General features: G+C 48.6%; 1 protein-coding gene across 1 annotated transcript in view; it reads left to right on the top strand.

Annotated features, from left to right (window-relative positions):
• The window catches only part of DDR2 (discoidin domain receptor tyrosine kinase 2), a 631,189-nt gene extending 616,310 nt beyond the window's left edge, over positions 1–14,879 (top strand). Inside the window, exon 17 of the mRNA XM_086964525.1 lies at positions 14,483–14,879. Coding sequence (XP_086820651.1) covers positions 14,483–14,620 — 138 coding nt within the window. The 3' untranslated portion in view covers positions 14,621–14,879. The remainder of the gene's footprint in view (positions 1–14,482) is intronic.
• Positions 14,880–17,513: the final 2,634 nt, after the last annotated feature.

Genomic DNA, 17,513 nt, shown 5'->3' on the forward strand with positions numbered 1-17,513 from the left:
AGCCCCGCCAGCACATCAGACTTCGGTCAGGGTTCCCTTTGTTCAGTCTGGCTGGTGTCAAGTACCAGTATGTGACCACTTTGACCGCCGCTTCCCTTGGTCGCCACCACCCCCCTACCCACCCCGACCCCAAGCCCCAACTCCCCCCCCCGCGCAATCCACCCCCAGACCCCCCCACCCCCCTCAACAAGCAAATAAACAAGAAAAAAGTACTTATCAGTCCCAGAGGGAAGTAGACCTTAGAACAGTCCCCGGAAGGGGGCGGGAAACCACAGATGGGTCTCCCAAGGCCACGGCCCGGGGTGTCTTCTCAAAAAGTACAACCATACCCACGGGCCTGAGTTCCTGTGCCCCTCCGGCGCCATCTGGCCATCAGCCCGAAGATCAGGCTGCCCCGGAACTCTGCTGGGATGACATCAATGTTGCTGAAGCGACTGACGCCACCGCCTCCCCCCTCTCCAGCAGACTAGTCGTGCTATCAGGCCGCACTCGATCCGTCTCCGACCCCACTCTGTGCCAAGAGGAGGATCGACGCCGTCTCCGCGATGAAGGGCTGCCAGCTGCAGATGCAGGGGTCGTATCCTCGATGCCCAGAAGCTCTTTCGCCACCTGAAGAGAACGGATCTGCACCAGCTTATTCTGCCACCTGAAGACAATGCGGAAAGTATGACCCCACGAGTAGGGAATGTTATGCTCATGCAGGAAGGCAGTCACAGGACGAAATTCGCGTCGCTTCTGAAGAGTTGTTGCCGCCAGGTCCTGATAAAGTTGGGGCCGGTGCTCACGGAACTGCAGGGATGTAATGTCCCGCGCTTTTCGGAGGATCCGCTCATTCAACTGGAAGTCATGCACGCAGACTAGGATGTCAGGAGGCGGCCCTCCACCCCGCCGAGGAAGGCCTACTCTGTGGAATCTGTCCATTCGGATCTCATGCAAATCCTCCTCGCCCAGAACCTGCAGGAAGAGCGCCTGCACATAGCCCCGTAGGTCGCCTGCTTCGCCATCCCACGATACCGCCCGTATGCGGATGTTGTTCCTACGGGAGCGGTTCTCCAAGTCTTCCGCGTGGGATTGCAGGTCCAGGTTCTGCTCCGTGAGCCGAAGCACGTCCTGCTGCAATTGGTGGACATCATTTGCCATGCTCAGGTCGTGATCCTCTAAGGTAGCCACACGCTCGCCGATTCTGTCCACGTCCCTACGCACTTCGCGGAGATCAGATGCCAGTTGTGCACGGAGTTCTGAGATATCCTCCTTTATGGACGCGAAGAGTTCCGACATGAAAGCCTTGGTTGCTGGAGCTTCATCATCCGACTTCCTGGGCGAAGAGCTGGCGCCAGGGGACGCCGGTTGCTGGGAGCCCTTACCTTGGCCATCCTTGCCAGGCTTCCCCTTGCGCAGCACGGAGGACATCGCAGCCCCCCTATTCCGTCTGGAGGTCAATGCAAAGGCTCTCTCTTCCGTTGGGGTGGAACTCCGCCGAGGCGGCCACACTCCTTCCCAGACCCGAGCGTCGCCAACCGGACAGTTTAGCAACCTCCCAATGGTCGTGCAGTCCGTCGCCGATGTGGCTGCAGAGGGTAGGGCTAGGTAGAAGGCACAGCGGCCAAAGAGCCTCAACTCCACCCGGGAACACCAGCTCAGGCCACTACTACTTCACAGCTAGTGGTTGCTTTCCAGAGGCCGCACACGTTGCCCCCCTCGAGGCCGTACCACCGATCACCACAGCCCCACTCCGGCCTCCACCTCCACAGTGCGGTGCTCCAATTGCAAGCTTGAGTCGTCCACAGGAGGGGTGTAACCAAGCGCACCCCAAGGCCCCGACCGGACCGTCGGCCGCCTCCACGTGGCTCTGGGACTCTCCGCGGTGCGCGCGCGTCCCCCACCCCTCTACCTCGGTTTCAGAGAGGCCCGGTGCGATTCGCCATCATCAGCACCCCCAGACGCCAGGGGCCCAGGCCCACGAGAAGCCACAGCACTCGTTCCTCCTCCCTCGTGGCAGTTAGTATACCGGCCCCGCGTGTGCGTGGGTCGCGAGGCTGGAAGTCGGGGTCCCCACCTCTGTCAGCCGTGCCCCCCCGCTCTCCTCCAGGAGTCGCCGAAGTACCTCGTGCGGGGCCTCCACCCACCGGCGCTCAAATGCGGCCCCCGGCGGCGCCGGGCTCACCGTCCGCCACTAGGCCGCAAGCCTCGGAGTTGCGTAGGCTGCTGGCCGGGAGTCACCGCCACCGCTCCACTCAGGCCCGCATCCGCTCCGACACCGGGGGCCACTGCCATCACCTGGGGGCCTCCTCCTCAGCCGCCGGGGCCAGCTGCTCCCCCAGACCGCCTCAGCTCTCCTCTCACCGCTGGTTGTCCGCAATGCCCTGCGGCCTTGCTGCTCCGCCGACCAGCCTCGCGGGACGCCTCTCCAGTCCGGCGCCGATTTCGTGCTCCACCGCTGCCTGACCGCGGCCAACCACCAGGCACTGCCCCCAGGGGATGCAGGGGCGTCCGAAGGCTCGCAGATAAGCCCGGGGATAGTGCTATTCAATGCTTTGCAGGGCCCGGCGCCGGAGGGGACTCAAAGCACGTCCTACTCCGCCGCCATCTTGTGAAATCTGCCATTAGCTGCATTTTAAAAGCTTTTATCTTTCTTATGTTATAGTGTTTTTTTACTCTTGAACCCCCACAATGGCGATGAGTCATGATATGTAATTTTAGTATGAAAATGTGTAGTTAGATGGATATTTTTAATGGGTTTAATTAACTGTACAATAACATTTACTTTACTCATAGAAATACACAACGGAACCAGATAGGGATGCCCCCTCTCCCCCATGTTGTTCTCGGTAGCCCTCAAGCCCCTGGCGTGCAAGACCATGCAGAGACACATCCAAGCGGCTTTGGGCTTCCGGCAAAGACCATTAGCTATATCACTATACTTTGATGATATGCTGTTATATGTGAGGGACCCTGAGACAAACCTAGGGCCGTTGCTGCACAAATATTTACGCTTTGAGGGGTTTTCTGGCTCCTGAATTAATTCTGACAAATCTCTTCTGTGCGCAGTCCACAGCCAGTCACAAATCGGACTTTCCCCTGGCTTGGACCCGGGACCCGGTGAAATATTTGGGTATATGGGTGCATAATGGCACAGAGATGGTGATTAATATGAATATGGGCAGGCGGTGACAAAATTAACGGACTAGGTGGCCAGATGGACACGACTCCCTCTCTCTCTAGTTGACAGAATAGCAGTTGCAAAAATGACGATACTCCCCAAATTCTTGTACTTCTTTGTGAATATCCCTATTGTATTAAACATAGTAATATTTTAAGCGCTAAACACCTGCTTAATACATCTGGTATGGGCGGGTAAACAGCTGAGATGCAGTTGGGACCTTCTGACCCTGCCATATAGGGGGGGTTTGGGGGGGTTGAGGCACCGCACTTGCGCTTATACTACCTATTTTCGCAAGCGCAATTTGCGCATTACTGGCATTTACCACAGCACTACCTCCCATACTTAGCAGTGGAGGCTGATGCTGCCATCCCACTCTGCTGACTGCCATGGTACTACACAGCAAATCCATTAGTAGCAAGAAGGTTATGAACACTACCGCCTGCACCTCCAGGGCCTGGAGAGATTTAGGGGACCGGGCAGGTAGAATACTCCTATATGTACCAGCAATGCCCATTGCAGCACACCCTGACATATCTGTAACTCAAGAACGGGGGGCACTGTCGATTATCGACGCAGCAGGCATCACCACACTGGGGGATATGTATAGTAATGGGCAGTTTCTGACGCTGGAGACCTTCTCCGCCAGGCGACCATTCACGGCAATGCTAGGGTTCACATACACCAGGCTGCACACGGCAGTCAGAGCACTGTACCCTGAGTTCCCAACTGAACCAACGTCGCTTACAGCGCTACATGTGGTCTTGACCACTGCAAGCAGTAAAGGTCTAATAACCAAGCTATACAATACCTCTCACACCGAGAGCGAAGCGACTAGCTTGCCAGCACTAGACAGGTGGAACAGTAGGATAGCCACTCCATTATCCTGGGAGGAATGGGTTGCTTGCTGTGCGCTAACAGGACGGCTCATGGCCAAATGCAACCTCCGCATAATACATTTTAAATTCTTGCACCAAATGCACTATACACCAGCCAAGCTACAGAGATTTAGGCTACGATCAGATTTGCGCTGTGGGAATGAGTCGGCCGATTTCGTACATCTGGCCTGGGAATGTAAAACTATCTATGCCTTCTGGGTTAAGGTAACGGAGAGCCTAACACAAATGGTGCTGGAAACTGAACGGTACCCCAAACATCTGTTTGCTGGGGTTGACCAAACCGTTAAAACCCTGCAATAGGGGAATTGTGGTTGTCTCCACATTACTGGCGAAGCAGCTGGTGGCGAAGCATTGGAGAGGGACGACGACTCCCACGCTAACACAATGGCTGAAAGAGCTAGTATACTGCAGGAACTAATTGAATACCTACGCGCAGGGCTTAATCTGTGCCGGTGCTTTCCGGTGCTTAGCACAGGCACTTATTTATCAAGGCAGGGTCTATACCAGATTGCCACTGCCAACTCACATCAACAGCTTGAGTCAAAAAATGAATAGAATCGAATGTTCAGTGTTCATAAGATCCGCACTCTCAGTGTCTCCCCGTGAAGAGCTGAGCCATTTATCCATGCCTTCATTTTCTTTTGCGGTGGGTGGCGGGCCCCAGATTGGGTTGGATTTCGTCATGTGTGGCTGCAACAGGCGGGGCGGCAGCGTGCGTGCGTAACCTTTTTTAAATTCCACCGCCACGCCGCCTTATCAGGAAGCACACACACACCGGCAAGCGGGAGCGTGTCGTGAAGTGTGCAGCACCAGATCACAACCAGGCACAACTTTTCTGAATAAAAAGGAGACACATTTCGTGTACCAGAGATGCTTTCTCCACAGCAACGTTTACTTACGGCAATTCACTTAAAGATTTAGAGTGGCCCCGACTTTTATGGCTCGACGGTTGAGCTCTACCCGGAATCCCAGCAGGCCCCACAGGCTGCCGACCTCGCTCTACAACTCCTCCACATTGCCTGCTGTGCCCCAGAAACTTGCTTGGTTCAGGACTTCTGTCTCTGTGCGCGCGCACTCAGCCATCTCTAAGCCCTGGTGGGTTTCTTGTAGGTTTGTCGGTTCTAGGTGCTCCGAGAAATATAGGTTTCATTTTCGTTCTACATTGGGGCCCATTTGACTGTTTGCACGCACATCAGGCAGTACGTCTTTGTGTAATGTGGGCATTTTTGTTGTTGGTCTGTGTTCATGCATTAAACCATGCTTCGAAACTTCTTGCTTCTCTTCTGGGTCCTGAGAGGGCCTGTTTGTGTAATGCCTGGGTCCCTATGATCAGAACATCATTTCCCCCCACCAAAAAAATGTCAAGCATCCATCTCCTTCAACTGCTGTTCCACGCCCAACTCAGAGTGGTGTAAAGGAAAATAACGGCCATCCCTACAGACTAGGACAAGGAGCCTGTGTTCAAATGTTCGGGCCTCAGTTCAGCCGAAGACCAATTAATATTTATAAGTTACAAATATTCATTGGTCTTCGGCTGAACTGAGGCCCGCCTGGGGTGTTGGGGGGTGGGGGGCTGGTGTTTTACAACCCTCCTGCCCTGCGCCAGTCCCTGCAGAGGCAGCTGTTATGCCCCCAGTCCAACTCCTGCTCCTCACACAGGGTTATTATCACCTTACACATTATTCCGGCCTCATGCGCCCCTTCAATGTTTCACACAGAGCGTTCCCTCCATTTCTCTCAGCCCGCCTCCCAGCATTGACGTGGTATTTAGCATCGATCGAGGGCACAGATTATAGGGTGCCTGTGCATGGCGCTAGCAAAGCTGATGTGAAGTGACGACAGCACAGTCGACACAACAAGAAGTAGACAGCATAGAATGTAAATGTAAATGTAAATGTATTTGTGCTTATATAGCGCACAGCTACCCGCAGTGGGTGTCCCGGCGCTTGCTTAGGGAACCCGTCCTGGTATTCCCCTGTGAGATAACCCCGGCAGGGTATCCCACAAGGTGAAAGCCAGGCATCCCGCCGCGAGGGGCCGTTGTGGAGATTAAGCAAGCTATTGCCCAGAGTCGCAGAGTGTGAACCCGTGAGTTGAGAAGGCACCGGAGCGAGAATTATCGAGTCCGTGGAATTTTTAGCCCAAGACCCACCGAGGCGGGGAATTGAACCCTGGTCCAGGGCCGATCTCAGCTTCCGAGTCTGCCGCCTCTAACCCCTGAGCCACACTTCTCCCCTGTAATGGTTGCTCCATAGCGGGGAGCAACCATTACAGGGGCCAGAGCTGGGAGCTTTGCTGAGTAACAGCAGCGCACAAAGACATCGCTGTAAGAGAGGATCTGTACATTACAGGCGGCAGCTGAGCATGATGGGAAAAAAACGTTAACGTATGAAAGTAAAGTCATATACAGCATGCATGCAAAAATAAATGCACTAAGACAACTGCGTGTACACAGGACATACATGAAAAGAAGCATAGACTCCCATGAACTCACAAACAAAATAGAGACGTTCACGCGCAGCTGTCGCGCCCCATGCGCGCCGAAGGTGCGCCAAAGGTAAGCCCGTCAACGCGCGTCCACGCCTGGACCACGCCCAGCGCCAGACCCCCTGCTCCCTGCAAATGCCATTCCACCCGCATTACCTACGACGCCGCAACCCTCTCTGCCCTTAACCCCGGCCGCCCACCAAACTGCTACCAAGCCGCCCCAGGTCACACACATGGACCCTTCACCTGCCACTCCTGCAAGCTCGAATGCATCGGAACCCACACAAAATCCACTAACTCCAAACAGAGCTCCGACACTAACCACCTGAAGTGCATCCTGCTCAACACCCGCTCAATCCACAGACACTCCATCGAACTCTGGAACCTACTTGACACTACATCGCCGGACGTCGCCTTCCTTACGAAACATGGATGAACGCCTCATCAGCCCCCGACATCGCCATAGCCATCCCGGACACCTACAAGATCATCCGAAAGGACCGCATCAACCAAACAGGAGGAGGCATCGCTATCGTCCATAAGAACACCATCCGCATCACGACCAGCTCTGACGATAACCTCGCTACCGCCGAACACCTTCACTTCCAGATTCACACCGACCCCAAAACCACACTCAGAGGCACCCTTATCTACAGACCCCGCTCACAATTAAGTGAAGACATCGCTGACTTCATCAGCCCACATGCCCTCCCATCCGAGAACTACATTCTACTGGGAGACCTCAACTTCCACCTGGATAAGAAAAACGACAACAACACCACCACCCTTCTGGAGAAACCTGGCCAATCTCGGACTCAAACAACTCGTTGACAACCCCACCCACTCTGCCGGACACACGCTTGACCCTATCTTCACCTCCAGCAAGCACATCTCCTTCGATCACACCACAGCTCTCCACTGGACGGACCACAGCTGCGTTCACTTCCACTACAAAAAATCCACGACCCATAACCCCCCACAACCTATTCCCCGAAGAAACTGGAACAAAATCACCTCCGACCAGCTCTTCACGTCGCTTCAACAAAACCCCCCTGCCAATTCGTCGGACCCAAACCTAGCTTCCACCAACCTCACACAATGGATCACCCACAGCGCAGACGAACTAGCACCCTTGAAAAACCATCTAATCAAGCAAGGTAACAAAAAAGCCACCTGGTTCAACGATGACCTTAAGAAATCCAAGAAGTTCTGTCGGATTCTCGAGAAAACTTGGAGAAAAAACCCTGCCACTGACAACCTAGCCACCTTCAAGAGCGCCACCGGCAAACACCACCAACTGATCCAATCCACCAAGAAATCAGCATTCAAGGATCGACTTGACAACAATGCCCAAAACAGCAAGGAACTATTCAACATCGTCAAAGAATTCACTAACTCCTCCGCAGGCACTAACGACATCACCCCCTCCCAAGACCTCTGCGACTCTCTATCATCATTCTTCCACAACAAAATCGCCGAAATACATAACAGCTTTCAAAACCAGTCCGAAGACCAGCCCACTCCACCCACCTCCGAACCTAAACCCCCCTCTAACAATCTTTGCGCCTGGAACCCAATCACCACTGAAGACACCATCCGCCTGATGAATTCCATCCACTCAGGATCGCCAACCAACCCTTGCCCCCACCACATCTTCAACAAAGCAGACTCCATCATCGCACCACATCTCCGAGACGTCATCAACTGCTCCCTCAACTCCGCCACCTTCCCGGAAAACTGGAAAGAACTCAGCGCCCTTTTGAAGAAACCCACGGCTGACCCAACCGAACTTAAGAACTACCGCCCCATCTCGCTCCTCCCATTCCCCGCCAAAGTCATCGAGACAGCCGTCAACAGTCAGCTTGCCGCCTTCCTCGAATCCAATAAATGCCTAGACTCCTCTCAATCCGGCTTCCGAGCCAAACACAGCACAGAAACCGCCCTCATCGCAGCAACAGATGACATCCGAACACTACTGGACAACGGAGAAAAAGTTGCTTTCATCTTACTTGACCTCTCCGCAGCCTTCGACACAGTCTGTCATAGCACCCTCATACAACGCCTCAGCGACATCGGAGTACAAGGAAAGGCATTGGACTGGATCATATTGTTCCTCACCGGAAGAACCCAGAGAGTCCGCCTTCCCCCTTTCAAATCAGAGGCCACCGAAGTCATCTGCGGCGTACCACAAGGATCATCACTCAGTCCCACCCTCTTCAACGTATACATGAGTCCCCTCGCTTCTATCGCACGCCAACACAACCTCAACATCATCTCCTATGCAGACGACACCCAGCTGATCCTCTCCCTTACCAAAGACCCAAACACCACCAAAACCAACTTACACGAAGGAATGAAAGAAGTAGCCGAGTGGATGAAGAACAGCCGTTTAAAACTAAACTCGGACAAAACAGAAGTCCTCATCTTAGGGCCATCCCCCTCTGCCTGGGACGACTCATGGTGGCCTCCGGCCCTCAGAACCGCACCCATACCTACGGACCACGCACGTAACCTGGGCTTCATCCTGGACTCCTCCCTCTCAATGACCAGACAAGTCAACGCCGTCTCATCATCTTGCTTCAACATCCTACGTAGGCTCAAAAAAATCTTCCGTTGGATCCCCACCGAAACAAGAAAGACGGTCACCCACGCACTGATCACAAGCCGATTGGATTACGGCAACACCCTTTACGCCGGAACCACAGCCAAACTACAGAAAAAACTCCAACGCATCCAAAACGCCTCAGCCAGACTCATATTGGACATCCCTCGGTATGCTCACATTTCTGGCCACCTGAAAGACCTCCATTGGCTCCCTGTCAACAAGAGAATAACGTTCCGTCTCCTCACCCACGCTCACAAAGCCCTCTACGACCTAGGACCCGAATGCCTCAACACGCGTCTTTCCTTCTACACCCCTTCCCGCCAACTACGATCATCCAATCAAGCCCTCGCCGCAATTCCGCGCATCCACAGATCCACCATGGGAGGAAGATCCTTCTCCTACTTAGCGGCCAAAACCTGGAATTCCCTCCCTACCCACCTTCGCCTCACTCAGAACCACCTCTCTTTCAGAAAGCAACTAAAAACCTGGATATTCGATAAGTAAATCACCTCCCTCCCTCAAGCGTCCTGGAGACCCTCTGGGTGAGTAGTGCGCTATACAAATTTTGGAACTTGAACTTGAACTTAAAGCAGCTGTAAATGCCACTTGCACCAATTCAACACACATGCAGGCACAAATCGGCAGCACATGCAGGCACACATACATTCTTCACCCGTAGAAATACTGCATACAAGCGCACATACATACACAAAAAGCACCACCGACATCAGGGTGTTGTGGTAGGGGGAGAAAAAAACAGTGGGTGAAACAATTTATTTCTCACATTTTTGAGAGGAAGGGGTAAACTGCTAGAGACAGTTGAGAGAAATCAAGAGACAGACACAGAGAGTGAAAGAAGGTGCAAAGAAGAGAAAGACAGACCTACAGAAATAGGGATGTAGATAGAGATAAAACAACAGAAAGAGATACAGGCATAGAAAGAGAGAATATAGATACTTGGAGATAAAGTCAATGGAAAGCAAAGAGAAAAGAGACACAGAACGCACCTGTAAACCAAAATGTCATGCCTGGTGTGTAATGGAACTAACCTGGATGTAATTGATGCCATAAGAGAGAGAATAGATTGATAAGTAAAGCAAGAGAGATGAAGCAAAATTGAAAGAAAGGTGAAGAGCCAGAATGAGAGAGAAGAGAGAGAGTGAGAGAGAGAGAAAGTGTGTGTGGGAGAGAGAAGCGATGGATTGTTAGAGAGAACGAGAGGGATGGGGTGAAACAGGAGCTAAGCAGAGCCAGAATGAGAGAGTGGGGCAGAAAGAGAGAGGGGTATAACGAGTATGTTGAGCTAGAGAGAGAAAAAGAGGGACATAGGAAGTATGACAGATATAGGTATGAGTATACGTACACAGTTATCTCTACTACAATCAGACACTGGAACATACTATTGAATGTTGGAATGTAAAATCTTGTCCCGCTTTGGGGTAACTTAAAATTTTGTCTGCTACAGGAATTTTTAGATATGAGAGAATGTTAATTTGCTTTGGCAAGTCATCCATTGTAGACTGCACTTAGCCCACATGAAATGACACGTGGGAGGCCTACTTTGGCAGTGAATTTGATCTTTATTATCTGAGTTTGAGTTGCATGGTCAATATTTATGTGTCACTTTCATAGTTATTTAGTCTGTTTCTGTTTTATACGGTTTCTGCCAATATGTAACCTTGAGCCACAACTTTGGTTGATTTTGATTGCAGTGGCTCAGTTTCTTTGGTGATTCACAAATACCATCATGAGTAAAACATGGCTTGTTGAACATAGATGAGATGTACTTGCAAATTGTTGGATTGCATATTGCATTTCAGGTTTTCAATTTGACCAATCTTTTGACTTCTTACCAACAAAATATGAGTGTCTTACTGGTCGAGGACCACACTGATTTTTCTCTTATATGTCTTGTATCAAGACCCTGCTGGACTATGGGGAGAAAGAAAGCTTGAATACGCAGCTACTTATGTTATGTGACATCTCTTTATTAATGTAATAACTGCACTTTCACAATTGCTTTATTAACCTTCCTGCTTTCTCAAATTTGCTTTAAAATGCACCATTTGTTGACTCTTTTTTCAAAATGTTCTCAGGGAGAGAACCCCCCTTAGGTTGTTCGGTACGCTCGCTCGCTGCGGTGCAGTATGACAATCATTTTACACCTCACCACTTTCAAATGTCACCAGTCGCCACTGCTCTTTTGTAATCTCCGTCTTGTCTGTGATACAGAACTACATTTGGAAACGCCAGTTTAGTTCTATTTTTTTTTACTATTTTGAATTTTAATAAATGCACATATTTTGCTCGGGAGTGAGTAATAGTAACAAATACTCAACTATTTATGATCCAAACCCCTTTGGCCACTTGAAGTGATAAATGGTTCATTCAAGTGTACTATATGATTTTTTTCGCAGGGCAGCGTAAACTCCTATCAAAACCATACTTGAGCAAGGTTCTCTTGCTGAAATTCAGATCCAGTATTACATCTGGCTTTCAGCAGTGCCAGTTGAGTTTGTGGGTGGAGCCAATAGAACAAGTGGGCGGGCCAGCAGAGAAGAGGGTGGAGTCAGGAAAGTGGGTGTGGTCTCCGAAAAAAATGTGAGCACCTGCACTTCATTGTTTATAAATTAAGCACTGCCTACGCGAATAAACTACAGCTGGCCTCCAGGCACAGAGACATATGGGCCCCATTGATGGTATATCTGCTTGATAATCCGCACCAGGCATGATACCCTGTGAGATGTGCCGGTCGGAAATTGCCTGTTTAGGAGCTATGTGTTAAGCGCAATATGTCACCTAGGAAATGTAAGTCTGATTGATGACACTTATCATAAACTATGATGTTGTCGTAATTTACTGCAGATGTTAGATATTACTGTTAGTTCACTGAGCTTTGGTTTGTTTAGGCATTTATGATCGATATGCATGCACTTTGCCTGCAACACAACTAGGCATGCATTGAACTGCATAATTCTGTAGGCACTAAAAACCAATACATAAAGCTATAAAAATAAAACTCTGATGTGGTACATCAAAGAGACTGGGAAGGGAGGGGGTTAGCGGTATCTTACAGAGGGCTCTCATCACCTGAGCTTATATGCACTGAAGTTATGATGCTGAGCATAGACTCAATATTTTGCTGTCGATGAAAAGCCTGTCTGGATCTCTGAATGTGTGAGCCGACGACCAAAGCAGGTGTCATCTTGCCAATCACATATGGAGTCTCCATCAGGAAATGGTTCGCTCAATCTTTGCCCTTTGTGGTGTATTCCAGGTGGACCATTTCGACACGCACGAAAACACACACTATCCACTGACCTGCATTCTAAAGTATCCCTTGAAAGGGCTCTGGGGAGTGTGTTCCACGTGAGAAGGGGTTTCAAATTGCACTGTGTGATATCACACATTCTTAAGATTCTGCTGAGTCTGAGGAAGCTCACAGTGTAGTGTAGTGTAGTGATTGCCTTGGACTAGGCCTTTAGGGTGTGCAATTTTATTGAAGTGGGAGGAACAGCTACATCATTTGACCTGCTAGTCTCTACCTTTGTACTTGGAGACTGAAAGGAGCAAACCAATTACATCTGATTTGCCAGCAGAGGTCCCCAACAAATTATGTTAATTAGGACTGGTCATGTTTTGTGAGCTGGTATGATGAGGTTAAATTGACCAGTTCAAGGCACTGTAGTCTTATGTTGTGCGGTCTGTGTTTTCTTTTGCCAGGCAAGGCTGTGCTCTAAGAACCATAAAAACATTTCTATCTGCTTTTCTTTGTTTCGTAGATCCGCCTTCCTAGTTCAAATAACCTGTTTTGATGACTTTTCCAAAGGGTCTGACCCATATGTTTCAACCTCCTCCATACAGTAAGCGTAAAAAAAAAATCTTGACTTGGTGCTGATTTTATTCATGTTTAACATGTGTTGCTTTTTGAAGAAACTTATATTGGAGGCGGTGTTCCTTATCACTGTACTTCTTGCAATGTTGTCAAGGTGCAGCCCTTTCTCTTCCTCCCTTGGTAACTCTTGGTGTCTAAGTTTCAGGTTTTGCAGGGTTTGTCTTCCAACTTTGACAGTCCTTCAGGTACTAGAACGCCTGGCCTTTTGCATGCTGAAAAGTATGCTATCATGGTACCCTTCTACTTGTTTCATGTCAATAGATTTAACTACTGTACTGTGGTATTTGGGCCTCAGGCCCTCATACTCTTAGAATGATGGACGCAGACACAGTGTGATACTTGGATAACTGGCCCAGAACATGTGCGCTCGGCCCCTTTTATTCTTAGGGTCATCTGGCTGATCAGTGTGTGTTACAACATGCTGAACACTAGAACGTATACAGCGCGATACTACACCGTACCACTCCTCTTCCTTCCTCCGCCTTTTATCGAGGAAAAGAAAAGGCTGCATTGCTTAGACCCTCATAGGACTCTGAGCTTTCCCACAGGCAGGACTCAGAACCTTTGTGTTGACGATCAGCAATTTCTTAGCTTTGCTGTACCAAGAATGAGGATGATTTCCGGCTGGATTGTCCTCTACATTAAGTTGATCTATGCTTTGCCATGAAGGATAATACTGCACACGTGAGGAAAATTCTGAAGGATGCTACCTCAGTGCCGTTCAGGGGTGTTCCCATTCTGGATGTTTGTCTGGCTGTGACGTGGGCTTCATTCCACACCTTCACTAGGCACTACTGCTTTGAATCTGACGTTAGTAAAAACAGTCATTTTACTAGGTCTGTGCTACAAGACTTTTTTGGTTTGATGTAGTACCTCTTTCGAGGTTCTAATTTGGTATTGATTGAATATCCTGGAAGAATTACCCATCAAAAGAAAAAGCGATTTAAGTATGGCAGTGATCATTCTGGTGGATACTTTGTCTACCCACAGATTCCTCACTGGCTCTTCTTCATCCCTATTCTGGTGATTGGTTTTATCGATCTGTATGCTGCCATTATTATCAGTTTAGTCAGTTTTATATATTCACCTAAGCACGTGGAAAAAAAACAGGAACTGGTGTGATTGTTTACAGTGGTGTCATACGGCTCTGTGGTGTCCTATCCTAGGTAGAACTAAGACTGGAGCTTTCAGCCATGTTGCACCACTGTTCAACACTGAGGGGCTATTGCAAGAGTTGGCACATCTAGTCTGGTGCTTGGGAAATTAGCAAAGTACAGAATATGAAGAAAGATAGATCGTCAACCAGAAGTATCTTTTTACAAGGTAAGTACCATTTCCAGTTTGCGCATTTTTCATGAGAGTTCATGATATTCAAAATAGATATTACAATAAGTTTGTTCTTCTCATAACTAATTTTTCTTTTTTGTATTTTTAAGATTTACCTTCCACAGCCGACCATCTGCCCAGATGGTACATACAAGTTAATGCTCAGCTGCTGGAGACGAGAAACCAAAGACCGTCCACTGTTTCATGAAATCCACTGTGTCTTGCAGGAGTCACCCATCGGAGAGTGACGAATCTGCTTCTATATGTGCCTGAATCACAGCAAAGAAGGGACAACCTCTGACGGTCTTTGTGTAGTGTATCACCTGAAATCTGGGAATTCTGCTCGATTGGCCTGGACACAATGTGTTTACTTTTCTGAGCAGGGAAAGTAACGATTGATAGGGAGGAAACTGGAAAGAGTACTGCAACCAAAACGTATATATATATTTTATATTTAAAAAAGGGAAATGGTCAACAACATATAAATAAACCTATTTCTCAACTAACCGTTTAGCACATTTTTGCTTTTTTTCAAAAGAACATTTCTGAGTTTTCCAGTCTAAAACTATCTACCTCATACGAAAAGTTATTATGTCAACGTTAATTAAGATCTTTGCGTAGACGTAATATCCTAATTATGCTTCAATGGTTCACATATTTCTAACAGCTGAGTACCAACATCTCAATTTAGCTGTAATTAGCTTGTAAGTGAAATACAGGATAATGACCTGCTTTTTTAAATGATTTGCTTGAAGCCACTAAGATAATCCATAGCTCACAGCATTCCATATCGCAGGGCCGAGTTCTAGTATTGAAATATTTTAAATAAAAAGATCATTTATTTTTGGCTTTATTAACTTATCGCTTGAACAGCTTACAAAACAGGTATCGGGCAATTTATTACAATTATCATCAAGGTTAGTTTCATAGTAAATGTTTGATCTGGGTTAGCTTAATTAAAGTGCCACAAGAAAACTGTAACTTTACCTGCATTGTCTCTCGAAGTCACGAGTTTAGCAATTTATCACACAGGGTGTTTACTGCATCAACCCTATTGAGAATTTTCAATCAAAGATTTGTTTTAATGAAAATGTTTTTTATTGATTTTCTCAGTAACAGTAAACAAAATGGACAGTTACACTTGAAAGTGAATGTTAACAGCTTGGCAAGACCACCAGCGTCCCACATAATGTATAAGTCTGTGTCATCATGCCATATCCAATTGAAAATGTTCACTCCAGGGCTGCCATGGTTTTGTATTTATTTGGGGATCCCTGTGATTGAGATACTGGTTCCTCCATTTTCATGCTCCAGTCCAAACTTCTTAACCATGTCTGTGACATTGCTGTGGGCACGGATATCCAACATTTAACAAAATCTCTCTTGACAAGAAGTGCACCAAAGCTCAACAAAGCTCAACAAAGTACATGCACCCCTTGTTTTGTGGCACTGGTTTTATCAGGTATACACAGTAATATCATCTTAATTTAAAATGCTATGGGTCTTCCCAAAACTGTGCACAGGGTGCCAATGATTGTGTGTCAATATGTTGCTATCCAGAGGCACAAGCATACCACTTGAAAGAAGTCCTCTACCTCCGCCCCACATCAAGTGCATCTGGGGGACTGAGCCTGACCCATTCTCCATAGGAAATTGGTGGTGAGTTAAGTTCTGTGCAGACATTTAAATTGCACCAGTCTGAGAGTAGCTGAAATTGTGGGGCACTACTAGACCCTTTCTCCAGTTGGCATCGTCCAAAGGGCCCAAGTCCCTTCCAATTGTGCATTCAGGGAAACCGGTTTTGGGAGTTAGTTATGAGGTAACGGCAGGGCTCGAAAAATACAAAACAATTGTACTAGTCCTGCAGGACTGGTACCTTGTAAAATCTCCATGACCTAACTCCAACCTACTTGAATTCACTCTCTGAAAGCGGAGCAAATGTGACAAGATAACAAGATTTAAAGGCATCTTTATTGCTCATTACCTTTGTGAGCAATAACAATGCCTTTAAATTTTATCTTGTCACATGTGCTCCATTTTCACAGAGAGAGGACAAAAGTTAGTTTGTCTTCCGACTTGCCAAAAAGGGCGTGTAGGACCTAAAAGCAGCTCAACCTCATTAAATTTAGCTTGCATATGCAAGCGGTCGAGTGGAATTTGAGCCCTGGGTAACGGTATAATCTTCAAGTTCTACCACAACCTAGAAGAAAGTCGGAGGTGGCAGGCCACTACGATGCAAAAAGACAGACAGGTCGGCGGGTCGACAGGATCATCCCCTCTCCCCAAAGTGGCAGACACGAGCACCCAAATCTTAAACAACCACCAACCGAGATGGTCTCTAAAACGGGCAAGGAACCCCTTTTCACTCCATGGCCCCCCAACCCTCCCCTCAACATATCATGCGAAAAGGGTCTACATAGCCATTTGACAATGACTGACCACCAGGAATTTCAGGCCCATCCGGAAGGAATAGGCCATCAGCACCATCCAGTCAATAAACAAACCTGATATACAAACCTTTCAATAAACCAGGGACAGACCACAACACACCAATCAGGCCACAACCATCCAATGGGACACATTTTGCCACCCAGCTCCTCTACACCTTCATGCCAAACAACCACTGATGATGTTCCTCACCCGCAGGATATGCCACCCAACTGAACTGCAGCCCTTGAGATCGCATGGGCCACTTGGCAACCATAATGGTGTGTGAGATAAGACAGCAATGCTGTTCTAGTGGATTATGGTGCATGAAAGAACTGCATTCCTGGTCTAGATGATTGTTAATGTGAAAGAAGAGAAGTCCTGCTGGTCCTGTGGAAACTGGCAATGTAGGTGATGTGTGTTGTGTTAGAGACCACCCACCTATGATCCATCCTTTGTAGTTCCTACACCACTAGACTCTTCCCAGGAGCTACAGGCTGCCTTTTCCTTCTGATCTGCCACTGATCGCCTCCTTTACTGCTCTCACAGAGTGCCCCATACTGGTTCCTAGTTCCAGTTATCCCTAGTTCCCCCAGTATTGCTCTCTGGACCAACCATATTACTCCAATATGTTCTGACTCTCCATGAATGCCAAAGACCTCTGCTTTTCCTTCTTGCCACAGACTGCTGTCCCCTTCCAGAATCTCCTTTCTT

Source organism: Lissotriton vulgaris, chromosome 1_1 (assembly GCF_964263255.1).
Source record: "Lissotriton vulgaris chromosome 1_1, aLisVul1.2, whole genome shotgun sequence".
Lineage (NCBI taxonomy): Eukaryota > Metazoa > Chordata > Amphibia > Caudata > Salamandridae > Lissotriton > Lissotriton vulgaris.